The sequence below is a fragment of the Ursus arctos genome, unplaced genomic scaffold, assembly GCF_023065955.2.
Source record: "Ursus arctos isolate Adak ecotype North America unplaced genomic scaffold, UrsArc2.0 scaffold_13, whole genome shotgun sequence".
NCBI lineage: Eukaryota > Metazoa > Chordata > Mammalia > Carnivora > Ursidae > Ursus > Ursus arctos.
In genome coordinates this window covers 25,072,164-25,091,473 of record NW_026622797.1, presented here as the reverse complement: position 1 = coordinate 25,091,473, position 19,310 = coordinate 25,072,164, and the positions used below count along the sequence as shown (strand labels likewise).

At 40.4% G+C, this 19,310-nt stretch overlaps 1 protein-coding gene across 5 annotated transcripts in view; it reads right to left on the bottom strand.

The window, feature by feature from the left end:
• Positions 1-16,922, bottom strand: part of REPS1 (RALBP1 associated Eps domain containing 1) — an 80,966-nt gene extending 64,044 nt beyond the window's left edge. For 2 of the 5 annotated variants that reach the window (XM_026504903.4, XM_026504904.4), the window contains exon 1: positions 16,583-16,922. In XM_026504903.4, coding sequence (XP_026360688.1) covers positions 16,583-16,735 — 153 coding nt within the window. In that variant the 5' untranslated portion in view covers positions 16,736-16,922. The remainder of the gene's footprint in view (positions 1-16,582) is intronic. The other 3 variants (XM_026504902.4, XM_026504907.4, XM_026504906.4) reach the window with 3 other exon arrangements.
• Between the last annotated feature and the right edge of the window lie 2,388 nt (positions 16,923-19,310).

The following is a 19,310-nucleotide window of genomic DNA, read 5'->3' as shown; positions in this document are numbered from 1 at the left end:
ATGGACTCAGCATGAGAAGGATCTGTTCTGGATACCAAGGAAGAATAAATAAAACCTCAGTAACAATGTGGAGAATATACAAGAAAAATCTAGTTTGAGTTAAGCAGAAGTCTAAATTAAAAAATATTTTTGAAAGTAATAAACTTGTCAGCAAGTAATCTGACTTCCACTCTTATACCTCCATGAAACCCAATACTGAGCATGTTTTGTAGCATGTGACAGACTACTCTCTTCCATGACACGTTCTTTCTTTCTTTGCTTCTCTGCTCATTTCCCTCCAGAGCCCCAAGCAGCTACCTCAGGCTTCCTCTTGCTACCTTTCTTTTACTCAGCAAAGTTATCCTGGATGATCTTATTCGTATCTATGCTATAAGATGCCGCCTCTATGTTAAGAAGATCTAAACCATATTTCCATGAACTTTCTCCCAAGTTTCTGCCCTCTGGAGCTAATGAGCAGGACCTCAAAAAGTCAGATGAATGAATGTTACCCAGATTTCAAGAGATCTTGACTAACTTTGCTTTAGCAAATAAAACTGTTCGGTTTAACAATCTATTAGAATGGTCTTTGTTTTTATATAAAAGTTTTACAGAAAAATAGTTTTGAATTGTATCCCTTTATTTTAACAAAATTATTAATATACTTAGCAAACTACTGAAAATAATCAGTGTTACCTAAATAAGTGTAGCAGAAAAACCTATTTTTAAGTTTTATTTACAAAATGTTTGAAGACACCTGCCTGAAAGACACAGGTAAAGAGGACTTGCAGCTATTAGATTCTAAAAGGACTCACACAACTAGAGGCAGACTGCAAGCAGGTATGGGCCTCTCAACATGGTTTGTAAATGTCAAATAATTTCAAAAAGGAAATTTAGAGATTTAGAGGATTTTAGATTTGTTAGAGGGCAAAGACATAAGCACAGAAGTGGGATAATAAGTATTAATCATGGGGCCCCTGGGTGGCTCAGATGGTTAAGCGTCTGCCTTCAGCTCAGGTCATGATCCTGGGGTTCTGGGATCAAGCCCCACGTCAGGCTCCCTGCTGAGCATGAGGGAGCCTGCTTCTCCCTCTCCTGCTACTGTTCCCCTGGTTTGTGCTCTTTCACTCTCCCTACCAAATAAATAAATAAAAACTTGAAAAAAGTATTAATTATATAATACTTAGGAAGTAGAACATAGCAGTAACAAACAGGATTACTTAATCCCAACTCTACCATTTACTAGCTGTGTGATCTCAGAGAAGTTACTTACCCTCTCCATGTCTTCATTTTAAAAATAGGGATAATAAACTGTACCCACATTGAGAATTACATGAATTAATACTAGTAAAGAGGCAAAACAGTAGCTGGCATACAGTAGGCACTACACAACAGCATTTGTTATACTGTTATTATTTTATTATTATTACAGTATCTATTAAAGTTAGTGATAAGCAAACATACTTCTGAAAATAAAAGATAAATTTATGGTCACTCATTCAACATTCAACAAATATTCATTCAACAAATATTTACCCAAAAATATATATGGGATTCGGTCATGAACCTAATTGTAACAGTTACCCTGCTAGATTGCTGGAGCTTAGGAAAAAAGATTTAAGTTTACCAGAAGGGCAGGAACCAAGTCTATTTCACTCATCTCTATATACTCAGTGCCCTGAATGCATACATTGGTGCATAATAGGTGTTTAATAGTGATTGCTGAATTAATTAATAATGCTATTAGAGAATATTAAGTAGGAAAAAATATCTTTTGAATATACGGAGAGCAGGATTCAATAGAACCATCCCCTAATTAAAATGGTATAGCAGGGGCGCCTGGGTAGCACAGTGGTTAAGCGTCTGCCTTCGGCTCAGGGCGTGATCCTGGTGTTATAGGATCGAGCCCCACATCAGGCTCCTCTGCTATGAGCCTGCTTCTTCCTTTCCCACTCCCCCTGCTTGTGTTCCCTCTCTCTCTGGCTGTCTCTATCTCTGTCGAATAAATAAATAAAATCTTAAAAAAAAATAAAAATAAAAAAATAAAATAAAATAAAATGGTATAGCAATGCTACAGCTACAGGGTAACTGGCCTTCAAGGAATTTGTTCACTAACCTTCAAGAATTCACTAATTCTAGAGTTTCATAAAAGCATACATTTTCTTATTAATGAAACGGGAATAACAATACCTGGCAGGCTTATTATAAAGATTAAATGAGATCTTGTGTTAAATAAGAACCACAAAGCTGCAATGAGATGCTGATGGCAACTGGTAGGCTAGACTATTCTAGCTCCAAGATGTACTCCTCAATCAAAATGCAATCACACCATGTGTGGATGACTTTGGGAACTGCTTGCAAATAGCTAGTGAACCCCTTACATTAAACCTGTAAATGCTTCTGGATTTAACATCCGAGGTTCAACTTTTTGGAGGCTACACTAATTTCAGGCAAATATTACACTTCCACATCTACCTTGCCTTGTTAATGGTCTCAAGAATATTTCAGAAAAACTCTGAGGTCTTAACTGAGAATACCTAAATCTCTATGACAAATGTGCAATTCTCCATTTACCATGAAAGAACATTTCAAATATAATGAAGTTTGCAATCTTCATTTTTAGTGAATGGCCTCATTCAGAAACCACCATCAAGTCTGGACAAGCTTTAAGGCCACCCAGCTGCTACTCTCAAGCTTTGAAATGCCCACTGATTTTTGCTAACACAGATGGACCGAACATGGCATCTCACTGAGCACATCCAAAATTCAGTACAATGTCTCCCCACAAAACTATAGAATCCTCCTCACTTCTCTATTTCTGTTAATGGTTATCACCATTCCGCAAGCTACATCAGCTCAAATCCTTAAAATCATCCTTTATTATAGCCTTTTGGTGGTACACTTCATTTCAGGAGGACAAATCCTCTAATTCCATAGTAAAAGGGTGAAACAAATGGCATTACTGATAGGATCAAAAGATTGGGGGCAGTTATTATTAATTTCACATAACAAAAATAATAAAAGGTATAAATCTAGGCTTAGAAGAAATATGGGGAGACTTTTACTATTAAAGCCAAGATCCTATAAATTATGAGTTTTCTCATATAAGCAGAGCTTGACTTAATGAAACTTATTTGATCACCCTCTTAGAACCAGGCACTTTGCTAGATGTTTACACTCCACTCTGGTATTATCTGGTATTATCCTCAGTCCACAAACAAGGAAATGGGAGTGTTCAAAAGTCTCTATGCACTTTTGTCATAGAGATTTAGGTATTCTCACTTAAGACCTTAGAGTTTTCCTGAAACTCTCTCCAGAGCAAGAGAGTTAATAAGTACCAAACAGAGAGTCAAACCTAGAATTGTCACATTCCTATTCTGGCTATACCATACTCGATACTTGTTGACAGAATATTACAAGGGTGTTATAATTAAATATTTTTCTATGGGATATAATTAAGTGCTCTAAAAATAAAAAAGAAGAAGAAGAAGAAGAAGAATTTGTAAGAGAGGAAAGAGAGAAGGAGGGGGCAGACAGAAGGAGAGGGAGAGAGAATCTTAAGCAGGCTCCATTCTCAGCACAGAGCGCGAAGTAGGTAGGGCTCCATCCCACAACCCTGAGATCGTAACCTGAGCCAAAATCAAGAACAAGACGCTTAACCAACTGAGCCATCCACGTGCTCTAAATATGAATTCTTCTAAATCAACTATTAAAAAATACTATATCAATAAACACTTGAGTTTAAACAACCCTCTGATCCTTCTAGTCATAAATGAGACACAAAGAAAAATCAATAATACTTAAATAGTTTCTAGACAATGATTTCTTTTTTCAAAGACACAGAGATTTCTATTTCCACATACAACGTATGACATAATCCATGGACAAAAAGCAATAATCACTTTTAGATCAGTGCTATTAGCTATTTTTTATCCAACGCAGTATATTCATATGATTATGGGGATTGGGTCCCAGATCTACTTATGCAAACTCAGACTGGATATACAACAATTCAGAAACACAAAGACACCAAATCAGTGCTTCAAAGTAACATTAGAAGCTTTTAGCCTGGAAAGCCTGGGTGGCTCAGGTGGTTAAGCCTCTGCTTTCGACTCAGATCATGATCCCAGGGTCCTGGGATTGAGTTCGCATTGGGCTCCTTGCTCAGCGGGATGCCTGCTTCTCCCTCTGCCTGCTGCTCCCCCTGCTTGTGCTCCCGTGAGCAAGCGCGCTGCTAGATTAGATAAGACAGATAGATAAATAAATAAATAAATCCAGAAAAAAAGGCAGCTTTTAGCCTACAAAAAAATTCATGATAGTGACAGTGATTTTTTTTTTTTTAAGATTTGAGAGGGACAGAACGCGCATGTGCGCGGGTGCAGGGAGCGGGTAGTGAGGGGCAGTGAGAATCTTAAGCAGACTCCATACTGAGCACAAACCCCAGGCAGGACTCCACCCCAGGACCCTGAGATCATGACCTGAGTGGAAACCAAGAGTACCAACAGTAATTATTTTAATAGAAGATGACCGGAAGTAGTCCTTCCTGTAGATTAAAACTACTATTTGATTAAATTACTACTTATCAGGCATGATTAAGTCAAACTCAGATTATTTTTGAGGCATTACATTTCTGTGATTTTCCAAAAAATTAAGATATCTGAATTAAGTGTACAGAAGTTCAGCATACTACCCAAAGTCAACAAAACCTGTTTTTTTTTCAATTTAAATTCAATTAGCCAACATACAGTACATCATGAGTTTCAGATGTAGTGTTCAATAATTCATCAGTTGCGTATAACACCCAGTGCTCATCACATCATGTGAAAGTGGTCTTAATTCATTCTAAATCACAACTTTCTCAACCCCTTCTAAATCTATTAAATAACGTACACATAAAAAAATCTAGTATATATGAGGCAGGCAGAGCCAGCACAAAGAAAGCAGTGAATAAATGTAAGACAGAATTATTATTCCAGTACTGGTGCTTCATGTAAATATACTTGGTTGTAATGAATCTTCATATGGCAGTCTCTTCTACACATAATTATCAATATATCACCTTTCATATGATATCTAGAGCATAAGGCCCTTAACAACTGTCAGATTATATAAGTGACATTGATATTGAGGTTTTGTAATTAGAACTGTATTATTCAGACAGTAGAGGGTCCTTTATTCTCTACCACACTCACCTTCACATCCTCCAAAATGACTATTTCATACATTCCCCTCACCCTGCAAAACTGTTTTCAAAAAAAATGTGTAGTTCTGAGGTATAATTTATATACCATAAAATCTAGCCATGGTAAGTGTATGATTCATTGAATTGTAAGAAAATTCATAGAGTCGTGTATCATTACCACAATCCAATGTTAGAACTTTACCGTCACCCCAAATGTTTTCCTCCAGTGTTTCCAGTCCTACCCTGGCCTTGGGTAACCACTATTCTGTATAGATATGCCTTTTCTAGACATTTAATATAAATGCAACCACAAATATGTACTCTTTTGTATCTGGCTTCTATCACTTATGTTTTTGACATTCATCTTTGTTGTAGTATTTTGTAATTTGTTCCTTTTTGTTACAGAATCGTATTTCACTGTATGGATATACTATATTTTGTTTATCCATTCACCATTTGATGGACAGCTGGATTGCTTTCCAATTTTTGACTGCTGTGAATAATGCTGCTAACAGACTTTAGCAATTCTTCGAGTGTACACATTTTCATTTCTTTTGGATAGATCCCTACGAGTAGAACTGCTAATTCATAAGATAAGCTTATCTGTAACTTTTTAAGAAACAGCCAAACTGTTTTCCAATATGGCTATACCATTTACATTTCCAAGAGCAGTGTATAAGAGTTCCAGTTTCTCCACAACACCATGTAATGTCAGTCTTTTTAATTATATTCATTCCTGTGGGTGTGTGACAACACCACTGTGGTTTAATCTGCATTTCCTTAATGACTAATAATGTTGAACATCATTTTACATGCTTATTGGCCATTTATACTGTCTCCTTTGGTGAAATATCTGTTAAAATCTTTTGCTCATTTTTTATTTTTTTTCTTTATAACTGGGTTGTAAAATTTTTTTATATATATTCTAGATTAAAGACCTTTACCATGTTTGTAATATGCAACTACTTTCCGCCAATCCGTGGCTTGTCTTTTTACTTTCTTAAGTAACCTCTGAAGTGCTAAAGTTTTTAAACATTTTAATGAAGTCTAATTTGTCAGTATTTTCTTTTATGATTCATGCTTTTGGTGTCATCTAAGAACTCTGCCTAACACAAGATCATAAGGATTTTCTCTAATATCTCCTAGAATTTTTATAGTTTTGGATTTTATAATTAAGTCTATGATCTATTTTAAGATAATATTTGTATATGGTGTGAAGTATATACAACAATATGCCCAAGTCCATTTTTTTTTTAAACATACAGATATCTAATTGTCCCAGCACCTTTTGTTGAAAAGACTATCCTTCCCCCATTAAACTATCCTAGCACTTTTTCAATAACCAGGTGATTATAAATGTTAAAGTTTCATTTCTGGACTCTCATTTCTGTTCTATTAATTTTCATGCTTGGTCTTTTTTTTTTCCCTGATGGGCAACAACTTTATTTTTAACAAAATATTTTACTTTATTTGTCAGAGAGAGGGAGAGAGACACAGAGGCAGGCAGAGGGAGAAGCTGGCTCCCCACTGAAGAAGGAGCCCGACTCGGGACTCAATCCCAGGACCCTGGGATCGTGACATGAGCTGAAGGCAGATGCTTAACCAACTGAGTCACCCAGGTGTCCCTCATGCTTAGTCTTACGTCAATCATACTGTCTTGATTACCATAGATTATAGTAAATTTTAAAATTAGGGAGAGCAAATCTTCTATTTTATTTGTTTTCAAAATTGTTTTGGCTATTCTAGGTCCTTTGCATTTCCTTATAAATTTTAGTCTCTGCTTTACAAATTTCTACAAAAACGCCTCGTTGGATTTGGATAGGGATTTTGCTGAATCTACAGATAAGTTTGGGGACGACTGCCATCTTAACAACATCAATCTTCCAACCTATGAACACAGACTGTCTCTCCATTTAATTATAGATTTATTTATTTATTTATTAGAGAGAGAGAAAGCAAGAGCAGGAGGGCAGAAGGAGAGGGAGAGATCCTCTCAAGCAGACTCCACAATCAGCGCAGAGCACAACCCTGAGATTTGGAACTGTGCCAAAACCACAAGTTGGGATGCTTAACCAACTGTGTCACCCTTTCCATTTATTTAAATCTTCAATATCCCTTAGTAATGGTTTGTAATATAAAAATTTTGGTGTTTTGAAAGATTTTATTTTTAAGTCACCTCTACATTCATTGTGGGGCTCAAACTTACAACCCCGAGATCAAGAGTTGCATGCTCTTTGTGGTCCATATATACAATGGAATATTACTCAGCTATCAGAAAGAACGAGTTCTCAACATTTGCTACAACATGGACAGCACTGGAGGAGATAATGCTAAGTGAAATAAGTCAAGCAGAGAAAGACAACTATCATATGATTTCTCTCATCTATGGAACATAAGAACTAGGATGATCGGTAGGGGAAGAAAGGGATAAAGAAAGGGGGGGGTAATCAGAAGGGGGAATGAAACATGAGAGACTATGGACTATGAGAAACAAACTGAGGACTTCAGAGGGGAGGGGGGTGGGGGAATGGGATAGACCGGTGATGGGTAGTAAGGAGGGCACGTATTGCATGGTGCACTGGGTGTTATACACAACTAATGAATCATCGAGCCTTACATCGGAAACCGGGGATGTACTGTATGGTGACTAACTTAATATAATAAAAAATCATTTAAAAAAAATAAATAAATAAATAAATAAATAAATAAAAAGAAAGATCTACTGAAAAAAAAAAAAAAAAAAAAAAAAAAGAGTTGCATGCTCTACCAACTGAGCCAGCCAGGTACCCCATCTTTTGTTAAATTTATTCCTAAATATTTATTCTTTTTGATGCTACTGTAAATAGATTTTTTGTTACTTTCATATTCAGATTGTTCCCACTAAACTGTTAATCTTGCCTCACTTTGTAAAGAAAATAGAAACCGTTAGGCTAGAATACCCTAATTTTCCTCCACTCAATCTATGTACCTACTTGGTTCTATACCCGTGTTCTTCCTTCTCCCCTTTTAAAATTGAGGAAGGGATCCCTCTTCCGTTAAGACCATCCTGTAGTCAGAATTCTGAACTATCCTGTTTTTTTCAATATCCTCTCCTCATCTTCCTTTCTTCCCTTATTAATCCTAACAATTAAAATCATGCTGCAGTATTTTTTATACTCAAAAAAATAAACAAAAGACTTCCTTTATATCTTCATATACCTCCAACTTCTACCCCATGCCTATTTCATCTATAAACTTCTTCAAAAAGCAATCTATACACCCTATCTCTAATTCCTGGGCCATCAGGTATCCCTCAAGTCACTCAAATCTGGCTTCCACCTCTTCCAGTCCATGAGACTGGCTCATCAAAGTTACTGATGACCTCCAGACTGCCAAATCTAATGGCCATATTTCTGCCCACATCTTCTCAACCTCTCCACCAAACTAATACAGTTAACTATTCTTTTCTTGAAATACTCGCATTACTTAGGATCCATGACATAATCCGATATACATCCCTGATTTCCTTACAACCACTCTGACTATCCTTCTTAGCCTCCTTCCTAGAGGCCTTCCAGTTTACCCAACTTAGAAATGTGGTGGACTCCTCAGGGTTCTATTTCTAGTCAATCCTTCTTCCCTCTCTGTGGTCACTTCCTTCCCTTCCTCCCTGATTTCAACTATTTTCATGGCTTTTAAGCATCACTAATAATACACTGATAATCTTCAAATTGACATCTCCAAGCCAAATATCTTTGATCCTCTCTGGTAGAGGCCCACCTGACAATCATACAGGATTCTGAGTACCTATGACTGACAAAAAACAAAAATAACTGAATTTACCATTACTCCTCCACCAAAAAACAGAACAAAACAGAACAAAAAAATAAAAAGAAAACACCTCGTCCCGCCATCCAATAATGGTGACCTCCAGCAATATCTCCGAGTTCTCCCTTATGTTCCGTATCCAACCATTATCATGTCCTCCTATTTTTGCTGCCTCAAAATATCTCAAGTATGTCCACTCCTCTCAATCCCACAGCCACCTCACTAATCTAAGCCATTATCGTCTCCCATCTGAGCTACTGCGTATCCACTGGCCAATCTGTTTCTGTTTGTCCCGGTATTCTCTTCTCTACACGGCAGGGTAATCTTTAAAACACATAATTCAGATGATGCTACTCCCTTACTAAAAACTTTTCATATTTTCAAATCCAAACTCCTTAATGCTGTGTACAAGACCCTGCAGTACGCGGTGCCTGCTATGTCCATCCCCCCCACCATAGCGCTCCAGCTTTTCATTTCCCCCAACACATTCAGCTCTTCAAGCTTCAGGCCCTTCACATGCTTTCCCTCTTTGTGAAACATCTCATTCTTACTCCCTTATTTCTGTCTACGTCTCCTCAGAGGAACCTTCCTTTAAAACTAAGTAGACCCCTGGAGTCTGCAATGATTCTCTATTAACTGTACACAGTTCTTTTCTTTCTTAACATTAACATAATCCATGAAGGCAGGAAAGATTTCTGATTTTTTATCACTGCTATATATATCTATAGAGATATATACACCCTGAATATAAATAGTAGCCATCAAGAAGTATTCATGAAAATATACAAAACTGACTTAAGAAAGACATTATGTTTAGTACTTCACAGGTTTGCTCTTCCTCAAAACTTTCTTAATGCAGAGGTCCGTGGGATGAGCTTGACTAAATTGGAGGAAGGCTAGCAACCCCAAATTATATGCACAATTTTGTGAACTGTGTTTTCTAAGTAGATGTCTAATATGTGCACCAGAATTTCAAAGGAAACTGCAATCCAAAAGAGTTAGAAGATACATAATCTAATAAATTCTGGCTTCATCATTTAACAGGGTAGACTCAAATTCAACATAAAGTCAATTCTTGAAACAAAATGAAGAAAAGATACAGTATTTTGGGGGGATGCCTGGGTGGCTGAGTCAGTTAAGTGTCTGCCTTCAGTTCAGGTCATAATCCTGGAGTTCCAGGATCGAGCCCCACCTAGGGCTCCCTGTGCAGCGGGGAGTCTACTTCTCCCTCTCCCACTGCCTTTCCCCGCCCTGCTCATGTTCTCTCTCTCACTCTCGTTCTCTCAAATAAATAAATAAATAAAATCTCAAAAAATATAGATAAAAAGATAGATAGATAGATATAGTATTTTTTTAAAGGCCTAAGTCCCATAATTTACTAAATCTCAATGAAACTTAGTATATGGTATGAACCTAAAAAAAGATTTCTGACCCAAAGTTCTTATTACATACTGATTTTTATGTCATGCCTACATATGCAACCCATCAGACATAGATTCTTTATATAAAGGTAAAGGAGGGAAAAGATGAATGAAGATACATCTATCACAGGAAAGGCTGCAGAAAATGAAATATCTACGAAGGAAAAGATGAGAAGTGCGAACTCTTACCACCCACTTCAAATTTTCACTGGCCAAGTATCTTGAAGAATGAGAAACCATGGGCCTTACAACCCTTTCATTAGTTCAGAGAGAGAGAGAGAGAGAGAGTCACTTCAGCAACCCAGGCTGAGATTCTCTTCGAATCTCCACAAGAATGTAACAAATCAATGCGTTAAAACTGTGGAACAACTAATTTCAACACTGTGTGCTATGTTCTTAAGGGTGTGGTTGACTAGAGGGGCCATTTCGACACTGTAACACCTTTGTTTGAAAAACCCAATCCAATCACTTCAGGCTGTGAGAACGAAAATCCATGACATTAAGTGATCTGTTTAAAACCGTCACAAGGCTAGCTAAAGACAGGACTGGAACTTGCCTCCCGTGTTTGGTGCTCCTCATTACCAGCCTCTCTTACAGCTCCATCAAAATGCTGACCCAAACACTAAGACTCTAGTTCTGGGCTATTAATTTAAAAACAAAACGAAAAGACTAAAACCAGCATTTGATCTGATATAGGAAAAAGGAATTTAAAAAGTAAATATGACACTACAGAAAGCCATTAAGTATGACTTCTCTCACAAACAGTATGATATGTTTTTTCAACTGTGTATAGAAAGTGTATGATTAAGCAAGATTATTTTTGTAGTTTGTTGTAATTATTATCGTGATTCAGAAATTACAAAAAAAAAAAGAAATCACTACTCCAAAATAACAAACCTGACATTTATTTATATTAAATTTAAAACTTTCAACAAACAAGGCTCTGCTTCCCTATTTTAATATTATCACTAATGAGTAGATCTTATAATTGAACAAATTTCAAGAGAAAGACAAAATGGTTTATATTTCATTGTTGTCATTTTTCATCCATTAAATTAACATATTATTCAAATATTCTACCGAGATGTTGTTCAACACAAATGACCTAAAGATTTCTTGAGCTTCATGAATAGGGGTACATTGGTTATAACCTTCAATGAAAGATTAGTACTAGAACTTTTATCAAGCTATTATGCTCTCAAAAGTCTATATTAAGTTTTAAAACATTTCCCAAAATAGAGGCTTTAAGTAAAAGCTAACAAAACATATTTATTAGTGTAGTAGCATACCTTCCATAATCTTAAAAAAATAAATTACTTCCGATTTTTAAGACAATAAATGCTTTTTTTTTTTTTTTTTTGCTCAGCAAAGAGCAAAATTCCTCATGATTAAATCCTATGAACCAAATTTTTCTCCACTCAGTCCTGTTCCTCTCTGTTGCAGAGCATAATTCTTTTTTTTTTTTTTTAAGATTTTATTTATTTGACAGAGAGAGACACAGCCAGCGAGAGAGGGAATACAAGCAGGGGGGGTGGGAGATGAAAAAGCAGGCTCCCGGTGGAGGAGCCTGATGTGGGGCTGGATCTCAGGACCCTGGGATCACGCCCTGGGCCAAAGGCAGATGCTTAACGACTGAGCCACCTAGGCGCCCCAACTGTGGAGCATAATTCTACAAAGCTTCAGCTCATTCACTTTGTGTACTGACACACTGTCTCCAAAAACAAACCTTTAAACTCAGCACAAGTCTTACTCTACTATTCCAAAACCAGTGTAATGAATATACTTTAAGATATCTGTCTGACAGTTGTAATATAAATTGTGTCTCTGTGTGCACAAGATACCAACTACAAGAATCTTCCTATTTCTCTTAAGTCGCTGTGTCTCAAGACAGCATCATACATAAAACTATTCACTATGCAAAGAAGGAAATCCATACATAACTCAAAATCAAACAATCTCTAATCTCTACTCTTCAGAAGAGCTATGGGCAAACCAATCACATGAACAGTGAAAGTAAGAAAAAGCTGAAAGGTAGCAAGGAATAATGGTAAAGGAGAGATGCTTTATTCACTAACAAATTATTTAACTTCTCTGCCTATCATGTTCCTAGTTAATAAATAAAAATAACACCCCCTTCACCGTGTTCTTGTAAGGATCAAAGAGTTCCTGCATGAAAATGACTTGCCCGGTAAAAGGCACGTAACACGCCAGCTCCTTCCTCCTTCAGTTCTGGGCCCTCTGTTCTTTGTTCTCTATACTCATTCCCCCAGATGACTCAGCCTTCTCATGACTTTTATTAACAAATGCTGACAACTACTACATCAATCAAAGCCCTGATGTGTACATGCATGCTCACAGTGTAAGCTGTCCGTCCCCTACTCCTGAGATACTTAGGTGAGAAAGGCAGAGGAAGAGACCCAAATACCTGAATTTCACTGTAAGAACAAGCACTCCGTGCGGACAAATGTCCATGAGTCTCCAACTATCTCCTAGAGACTTCCACTTCCATCTCAAATGCCGGAAATCAAACTTGCCAGTATCTTTTTTAAAATCGGGCTCTCTTCCTGCCCCTTTTCTATGTGGGGAGTGGTGTCCAACAGAGACCAATCCTTGCTCTATTCTCCCCTCATCTAAATATCACCAGGTAACCCAGGCCCATCAATTCTACTCTCATAATTTCTTGCCTCATTTTCGGTCCCACTGTTACCACCAGAGTCCAGGTGAGGTTTTCTCAATCTCAGCACCACTGACTGGCATCCGGGCCCAGATCACCCTTGCTGTGGAGGCCGTCCTGTGCATTGTAGGGTGCCTGGCAGCAACACCGGCCTCTCGCCCCTAAATGCCAGTACAACTGCTCCTTCCCTGCACGTTTTGACAACAAAAAGGTCTGCAGACAGTGCCAAATGCCCCTGGGGAGGCAAAATCATCCTCCCCACGATGTCCCCCAACTCCTGCATCTGAGCACCATGACCCAGTTCCTCACCACTTTTAACATGCAACAGAGAATGGATCCCCAAATTCATCTCCAGCTTCTTCCCTCTAACTCCTGTTGCACTGATCTCCTAAAGGTCTTATAAAGCACGGCTTTTATGAGTCATTTCTCTTAAACTACACCTCCCTGTTACCTTCACAATTAGTTCAAAGCTCTCCACCCAGCCTTGATAATCTGGCCTCAATTAAACATTATCCAACAAAGCACCTCACATAGTGTCTACCCAGCAGCCCTTCAGTAACTCAGACCTGTTCATCCAGATCTGTTTCCCATTCTACAGTTGTCACCCTGGTTTGGACACCCATTACCCAGCATCTGTTTCAGACCACTGCACGAGCCTCCCTCCCCCTGACTCCACTCTTCTCACTCAAGGCCGAAAACCAACAATGAGTCTCCAGTGCCTATTGAAATATGAAATCTTCTACATGTTCTTTAGGGTCTTTCTAAATATAAGACGGCCTCTTTCTAACTCTATGTTCCATTGTCCCCAAGACATACTCCAGCTTCAGCAAAACCTGAAAAATCTGCTACTCCTTGAAAAGGCTCCTACACTTTCCACCTTTCGTCATGTTTTTTTCTGTCAGGAAGTCCTCCATCCCACTGCCCTCCCTCAATACTAATTTAAAGTCCATTTCAATTAAGTCAAGGAGACTTTCCTTATCATACCTCCTTTGTACCTCTCCTATGCATTCACATGGTACTTTATGTTACACATGGGTATCCCTGTAGTTTACAAGGTCCTTGAGAGATTTTTAACTCCTCTTTTGACGCCCTGCGATGCGCAGCCCAGTTAAATAGCTAACTCAATATATTCGAGTTGACCCAAATGTTTCCCACTTAGAAAGCAACAGGCGGCTGTGTTTTCACACAATCCCAAACTTTCTTAAGAGAACTAAATCCATATTCCCCTTCGTCTCACATTTTATGTCTTAGGCCAATTTTTAAGTAAACTGCTTTCAAGATACCCAAAATACTGTTTAGTATATTACTGTTAAGAGTTCTGCTTCAGCGAGCTCCTACAGCTTCTAACCTGTAACTGAATCCTTTTTTTTTTTAAAGATTGATTGATTGATTGATTGATTTGACAAAGAGAGACAGCCAACGAGAGAGGGAACACAAGCAGGGGGAGTGGGAGAGGAAGAAGCAGGCTCCTAGCAGAGAAGCCTGATGTGGGGCTCGATCCCAGAACGCTGGGATCACGCCCTGAGCCGGAAGGCAGACGCTTAATGACTGCACCACCCAGGCGCCCCTGAATCCTTAATATTTATACTATTTAAGCCCTTTATACTGAAAGGCAACCGATATTTATTTTTGAATGTTAATAAAACTGAGCATAATGCGAAAGCAACTTGATTAAACGTATTTCAAGCAAAGGTTAATTAATGCTAATCTATCCTAAATAATACACTAAAAGTCCAAAAGTCTTCCAGCACCATTAAAAATATTAAAGTCAGTTTATTTCAGCTTCCCCTCACCCCAAAAACATAAACCAAAATAGAACCTGGAAAGTTTCGCCTTAATTTTAGTTCCTAAATGACTTGAAAGTATGTTTTGCTATTGCTACAAAAAAAAGGGCAATACCATTAATGAACATGTTCTGACCAGACCTCTAACTCCAAAGCCATATGAGGTGAGTATAGTACCCCACGCTGCCACCACCATTCTTTAGCTGGGGTCAGCAAACTATAGGTCCTGTTTCATATGACCCTGAACTAAGAATGGTTTTTATATTTTTAAAGGGTTGCAAAAACAAAAACAAAGAATATTGGAGAGACACTGTTTGTGGCCAGCAAAGCCTAAAATACTTAATTTTTGTCTGTTTCCAGCAGCACAAATTCGAGACTCCTAGCTGTTGGTATCTAAGACACCCAACTTTTTCTCCCAAGATTTTTTAAAAAGCAATATAAAACATACAAGATTATGCAAAAAGACAGAACTCATTCAACTTAGTCATAGTTAATGCACAGGTAACTTCCAAAATAGAGACCTCTGTGGACATTTTTATACTTCCAGAATTTCTGTTAGAAGGAACCTGACTCTCATTCTTTAGATACGCACATTTACACTTGAAGAATGGAAGTGCATGGCCCAAAGTTCCACTGCTAGTGAACAACAGAATGGAGTCAAAGATCCAGGCCTCAAAACTCCTGATTCAGTGCTCTCTGCAGTATGCTACATTATACTCAAGCATATGGCTTTAAGTTTTAAAGATGTGGGTAAGTGGCTTGGATCATCATAAAGATGAAAGCTTAAAACCTGCTCCTGATACACTGTTTAGACAGACTAGCAACTATGAATCATTAAACAGAGTAACAACAATGTTCACCACATACATTAGATAAGAACTTCTAGGAAATCTTCTATTTTAAAAACAGATGTGATCGAGAAAGCTTAAAATTTACTCTGCTTGCTCCTCTAGTGCTACAGATCTGATTGAGGCAAATATGCACGTTTGACTTCCAGCTGCTCAATACTTATCTCCCAACCCGAACCCACAAGTTCCACCAAATGTTACCGAATGGCAATCGAAAACTGTCCAGTTCACATCAGCCACACGTTCTATAGTTAATTACAAGTTCTTTCCATACATATCTACTCGCAAACTACTAGCTACAAATTAAAAATTTTTATCTCCTCAAGAATTCAGCTGCCTTAAGAAGACTGCTTCTTCGATTCCTACAAAACCGACTTTGTGGCGTCTGCTGGTTAATTCAAGAATTAAAAACAAAACAAAACAAAACAAAAACCCATTTTACCTATACCGGTAACTTTACTACTCTGCAGGTTCCGGAGAGCTATGTTATATACCAGGATCTAGGATTCAAAGACATGGTCACAATCCAAGATCCTTCATCTGAAGTTGCTCTTCCAGTGTTGAAAAACAGATTCTGAGGGGCAGTCGAGAGATACTGGACTTAGGCTCTTGAGAGATAATACACAGACCTCCGCCCCCCAACCCCCACCATATCCCCGCATGACTTTTGTCTTCTAACAGCGACCCCTCCCCCTCGACCGCGGCGCGAGTCCCGGCCGCCCGGGCACCTGCGGCCCCAGCCTGGAGGCACAAGCCCACCGCCGCTGCTGGAAACGGCGCCCACCCCCACCCCCGGAGGCGGGCGGCTAGAGGCCGGAGCCGCCGAGAAGCAACCGGTCGGCGTCCGGCAGAGCCCAGGACGCGTCCAGAGGCGAGGGCGGCGGCGTTACCTGGAGGACCACGTCGTTGGGCAGCTGCGCGGCCCGGAATAGCTCCAGCACCCGCCCGTTGGCCGCCACCTTCTTGGTGCTCTCGATGTCGCAGTAGGAGAAGAGATCCGAGTAGTATTTCTGCTCCGCATCGCTCAGCGTTAAGCCTTCCATCTTCGCCTCCGGCTCACGGCCGCCCCGCCCCGCATGCAAGACCCGGGACCCGGCCCCACGACCCCGGGACGGCGGGGGCTGCGCGCGGCCCGGCTTCCTCCTCGCCCCGAGAAGCCGCGAGGAGCCCCAACCCCGGCCTCACGCGCGCGGGGGGCGCCCGAGCAACAGGGCCCGGAGGTCGCGAGGAGGGGGCCCGGCTGGGCTCGGCGCGGCGCCGCTTGCGAGGCCCCGCGCAGTCCCGGGCTCGGCTCGGCGCGCGGCTCCGGCTCCGCGACCGAGGGGAGGGCGCGGGGAAGGAGGCGGGGGCCGCGGCGGCGCGAGGCACGGGCAGACTCCACCACCGCCCCCGCCGCGGGTTCGAGGCTCCCCGGCTCCCCGCCGCTTCCCCCCAGACTTCCCGCCTCGGCTTCCCCTTCCGTCCACGCCCCCGGAGCGGCGGCACTTCCCGGAAAGTTGTGGGGCTTCGAGTCTAAAGTTTCGGGGGCTCCGAGCTGAGCGTGGCCGCCGCTCCGCCTCCCTCCGCCGCCATTTATTGCGCCCCGGCCCGGCCCCCGACGCGCCCGCACCAACACTGACAGCGGCGGCCGCGCTCCAGACCCGGATGTGAGGCCGGGAGGAGAGAGCGCGAGAGGGAGAGAAACACCCACCGGGCTGGCTCGGCCGCTCCCGGGAGAGGGGGCCGCAGCGCCCCCTGGTGGCCGGAGCCCCGCTGCGGAGGGCCGAGCGGCCCCCAGCCCCGGGAGGAGGAGCTGGGACCCTGGGGACGCGAGGACCAGGGACCCACAGCAGCAGCTCATTAACACCGAGGCAACCTACATACCCGTTTCTGTTTAGATTGTTTCGAAGCTTCCGACACGAAAGGTTTAATAAATATTCATTGAAAGAGGAACATTGTTCAGGTTATTACTATTTTATCTGTTTGTACCTTCTAGATGTCAGATGTTACTGAGAATAAATGCAATATTTCTATGTGCTCCAAAGAGCTATGAAGATTCAATCTATCTGGGAACTCTCATATTGACATTAACACTGAGGCTGAACTCCCACTCTTGTTCCAAAACATGTTTACCTGAGAAACAAAATTTGCTGAATAGAGGGAAAAACTCACAAAGTTTTCTTCTATGTACAAGGTCGTCCTGGTCACCGGGAACTTAGCGCCCTGAATGTATACCATCAACTTTGTAACCCCGTATGGGCCCTGGGCTGACCTCAGGGGCTCCTTGCCACTTTTAATTTCCCCCTTTACAAAAATCATGCACTGTTCTGATTGGCACCTACCTGAAAGAGGAGAGTCGTAAAATAGCTCGAGAAGAATATCTGAAGAGTTTATACTTAGCAAATAGGAACTGTTTCAGTGGCTAAGGCTGTTTGTTACACAGATTTTTCCATTTTGGTTTTTATTTTGTCTTCTACATGTTGCTCCCCAGAGTTCTGACCCTATAAATGGCCCATGGGAGGAAATCATTACAGGTTCCCAATCCTTTACCTGTAATTCCAGAATCAAAAAGCACTGAAAACCCAAAAGGTTTTTGTTTTTTTTGTTTTTTTTTTTTGTTTTTTTTTTTGCAGCACTTTGGCAGCAAAACCTGCCCTGTCTCATCTGGAGACAAAAATCTTAGTTCACATGAAGTTATTTATAGTCTTATTTGTGCCACTTAGTGTCAATCTTTTTTACTCATTTTACTCCAGGTCTTAATAGGATGTTAGTATGTAATTACACGTGTTTATTTTATTAACTTTCTTTAAAATATTTTATTTTAAATTTTTTTTTACCTTTCTTTAAAAATACACACACACACACACACACACACACACACACACACATATGACTATGGAGCTGTAAATACTTTCTAACTTGACCAGTAGCATTTTAGGTAGATACATATATATATATACGACATGCCATTAAGCTCAAGTTGCCCAATCTCTAGAACTTTCAATTTGTCACATGGACATCTCACATACCTGTACAGGGGACCTGCTGTAGGTGACCAGAGCCTCACAGATGGCTTGTCTTCCAAAGGTGTAGATAAGAGGAGCACAATGGGGTGGGGATTGGATCACAATTGTCTTCAGCAGGGCGCCTGGGTAGTTCAGTCAGTCAAGTGGCTGCCTTTGGCTCAGGTCATGATCTCAGAGTCCCAGAATCGAGTCCCTCATCAGGCCCTCTGCTCAGCGGGGAGTCTGCTTCTCCCTTTCCCTCTGCCCCTCTTGTGCTCTCTCTCTCTCTGTCAAATAAATAAATTAAATCTTAAAAAACAAAAAACAAAACAAAACAATTGTCTTCGGCATCTTTTTCTCCACCACCTTTCCTAGGCCTTGAAGGTCTTTCCTGCCCCAGGGCCTTTGTTCCTGCTACCTGAAATACTCTTGCCACAGATCTTTGCACGGCTTGTTCTCTCACACCATTCAGGTCCTCGTTCATATGTCACTTCCCCAGAGATAACTTCCTCTCAACACCTGATCCGAAACAGCCCTGCTCTGTACCCCTCTCTGAATTATTTTTCTTTATAGTCCTTTTCACTACCTGACATTAAAGTATACATCTGTTTATACTTTTAATAGCTAATAGTTA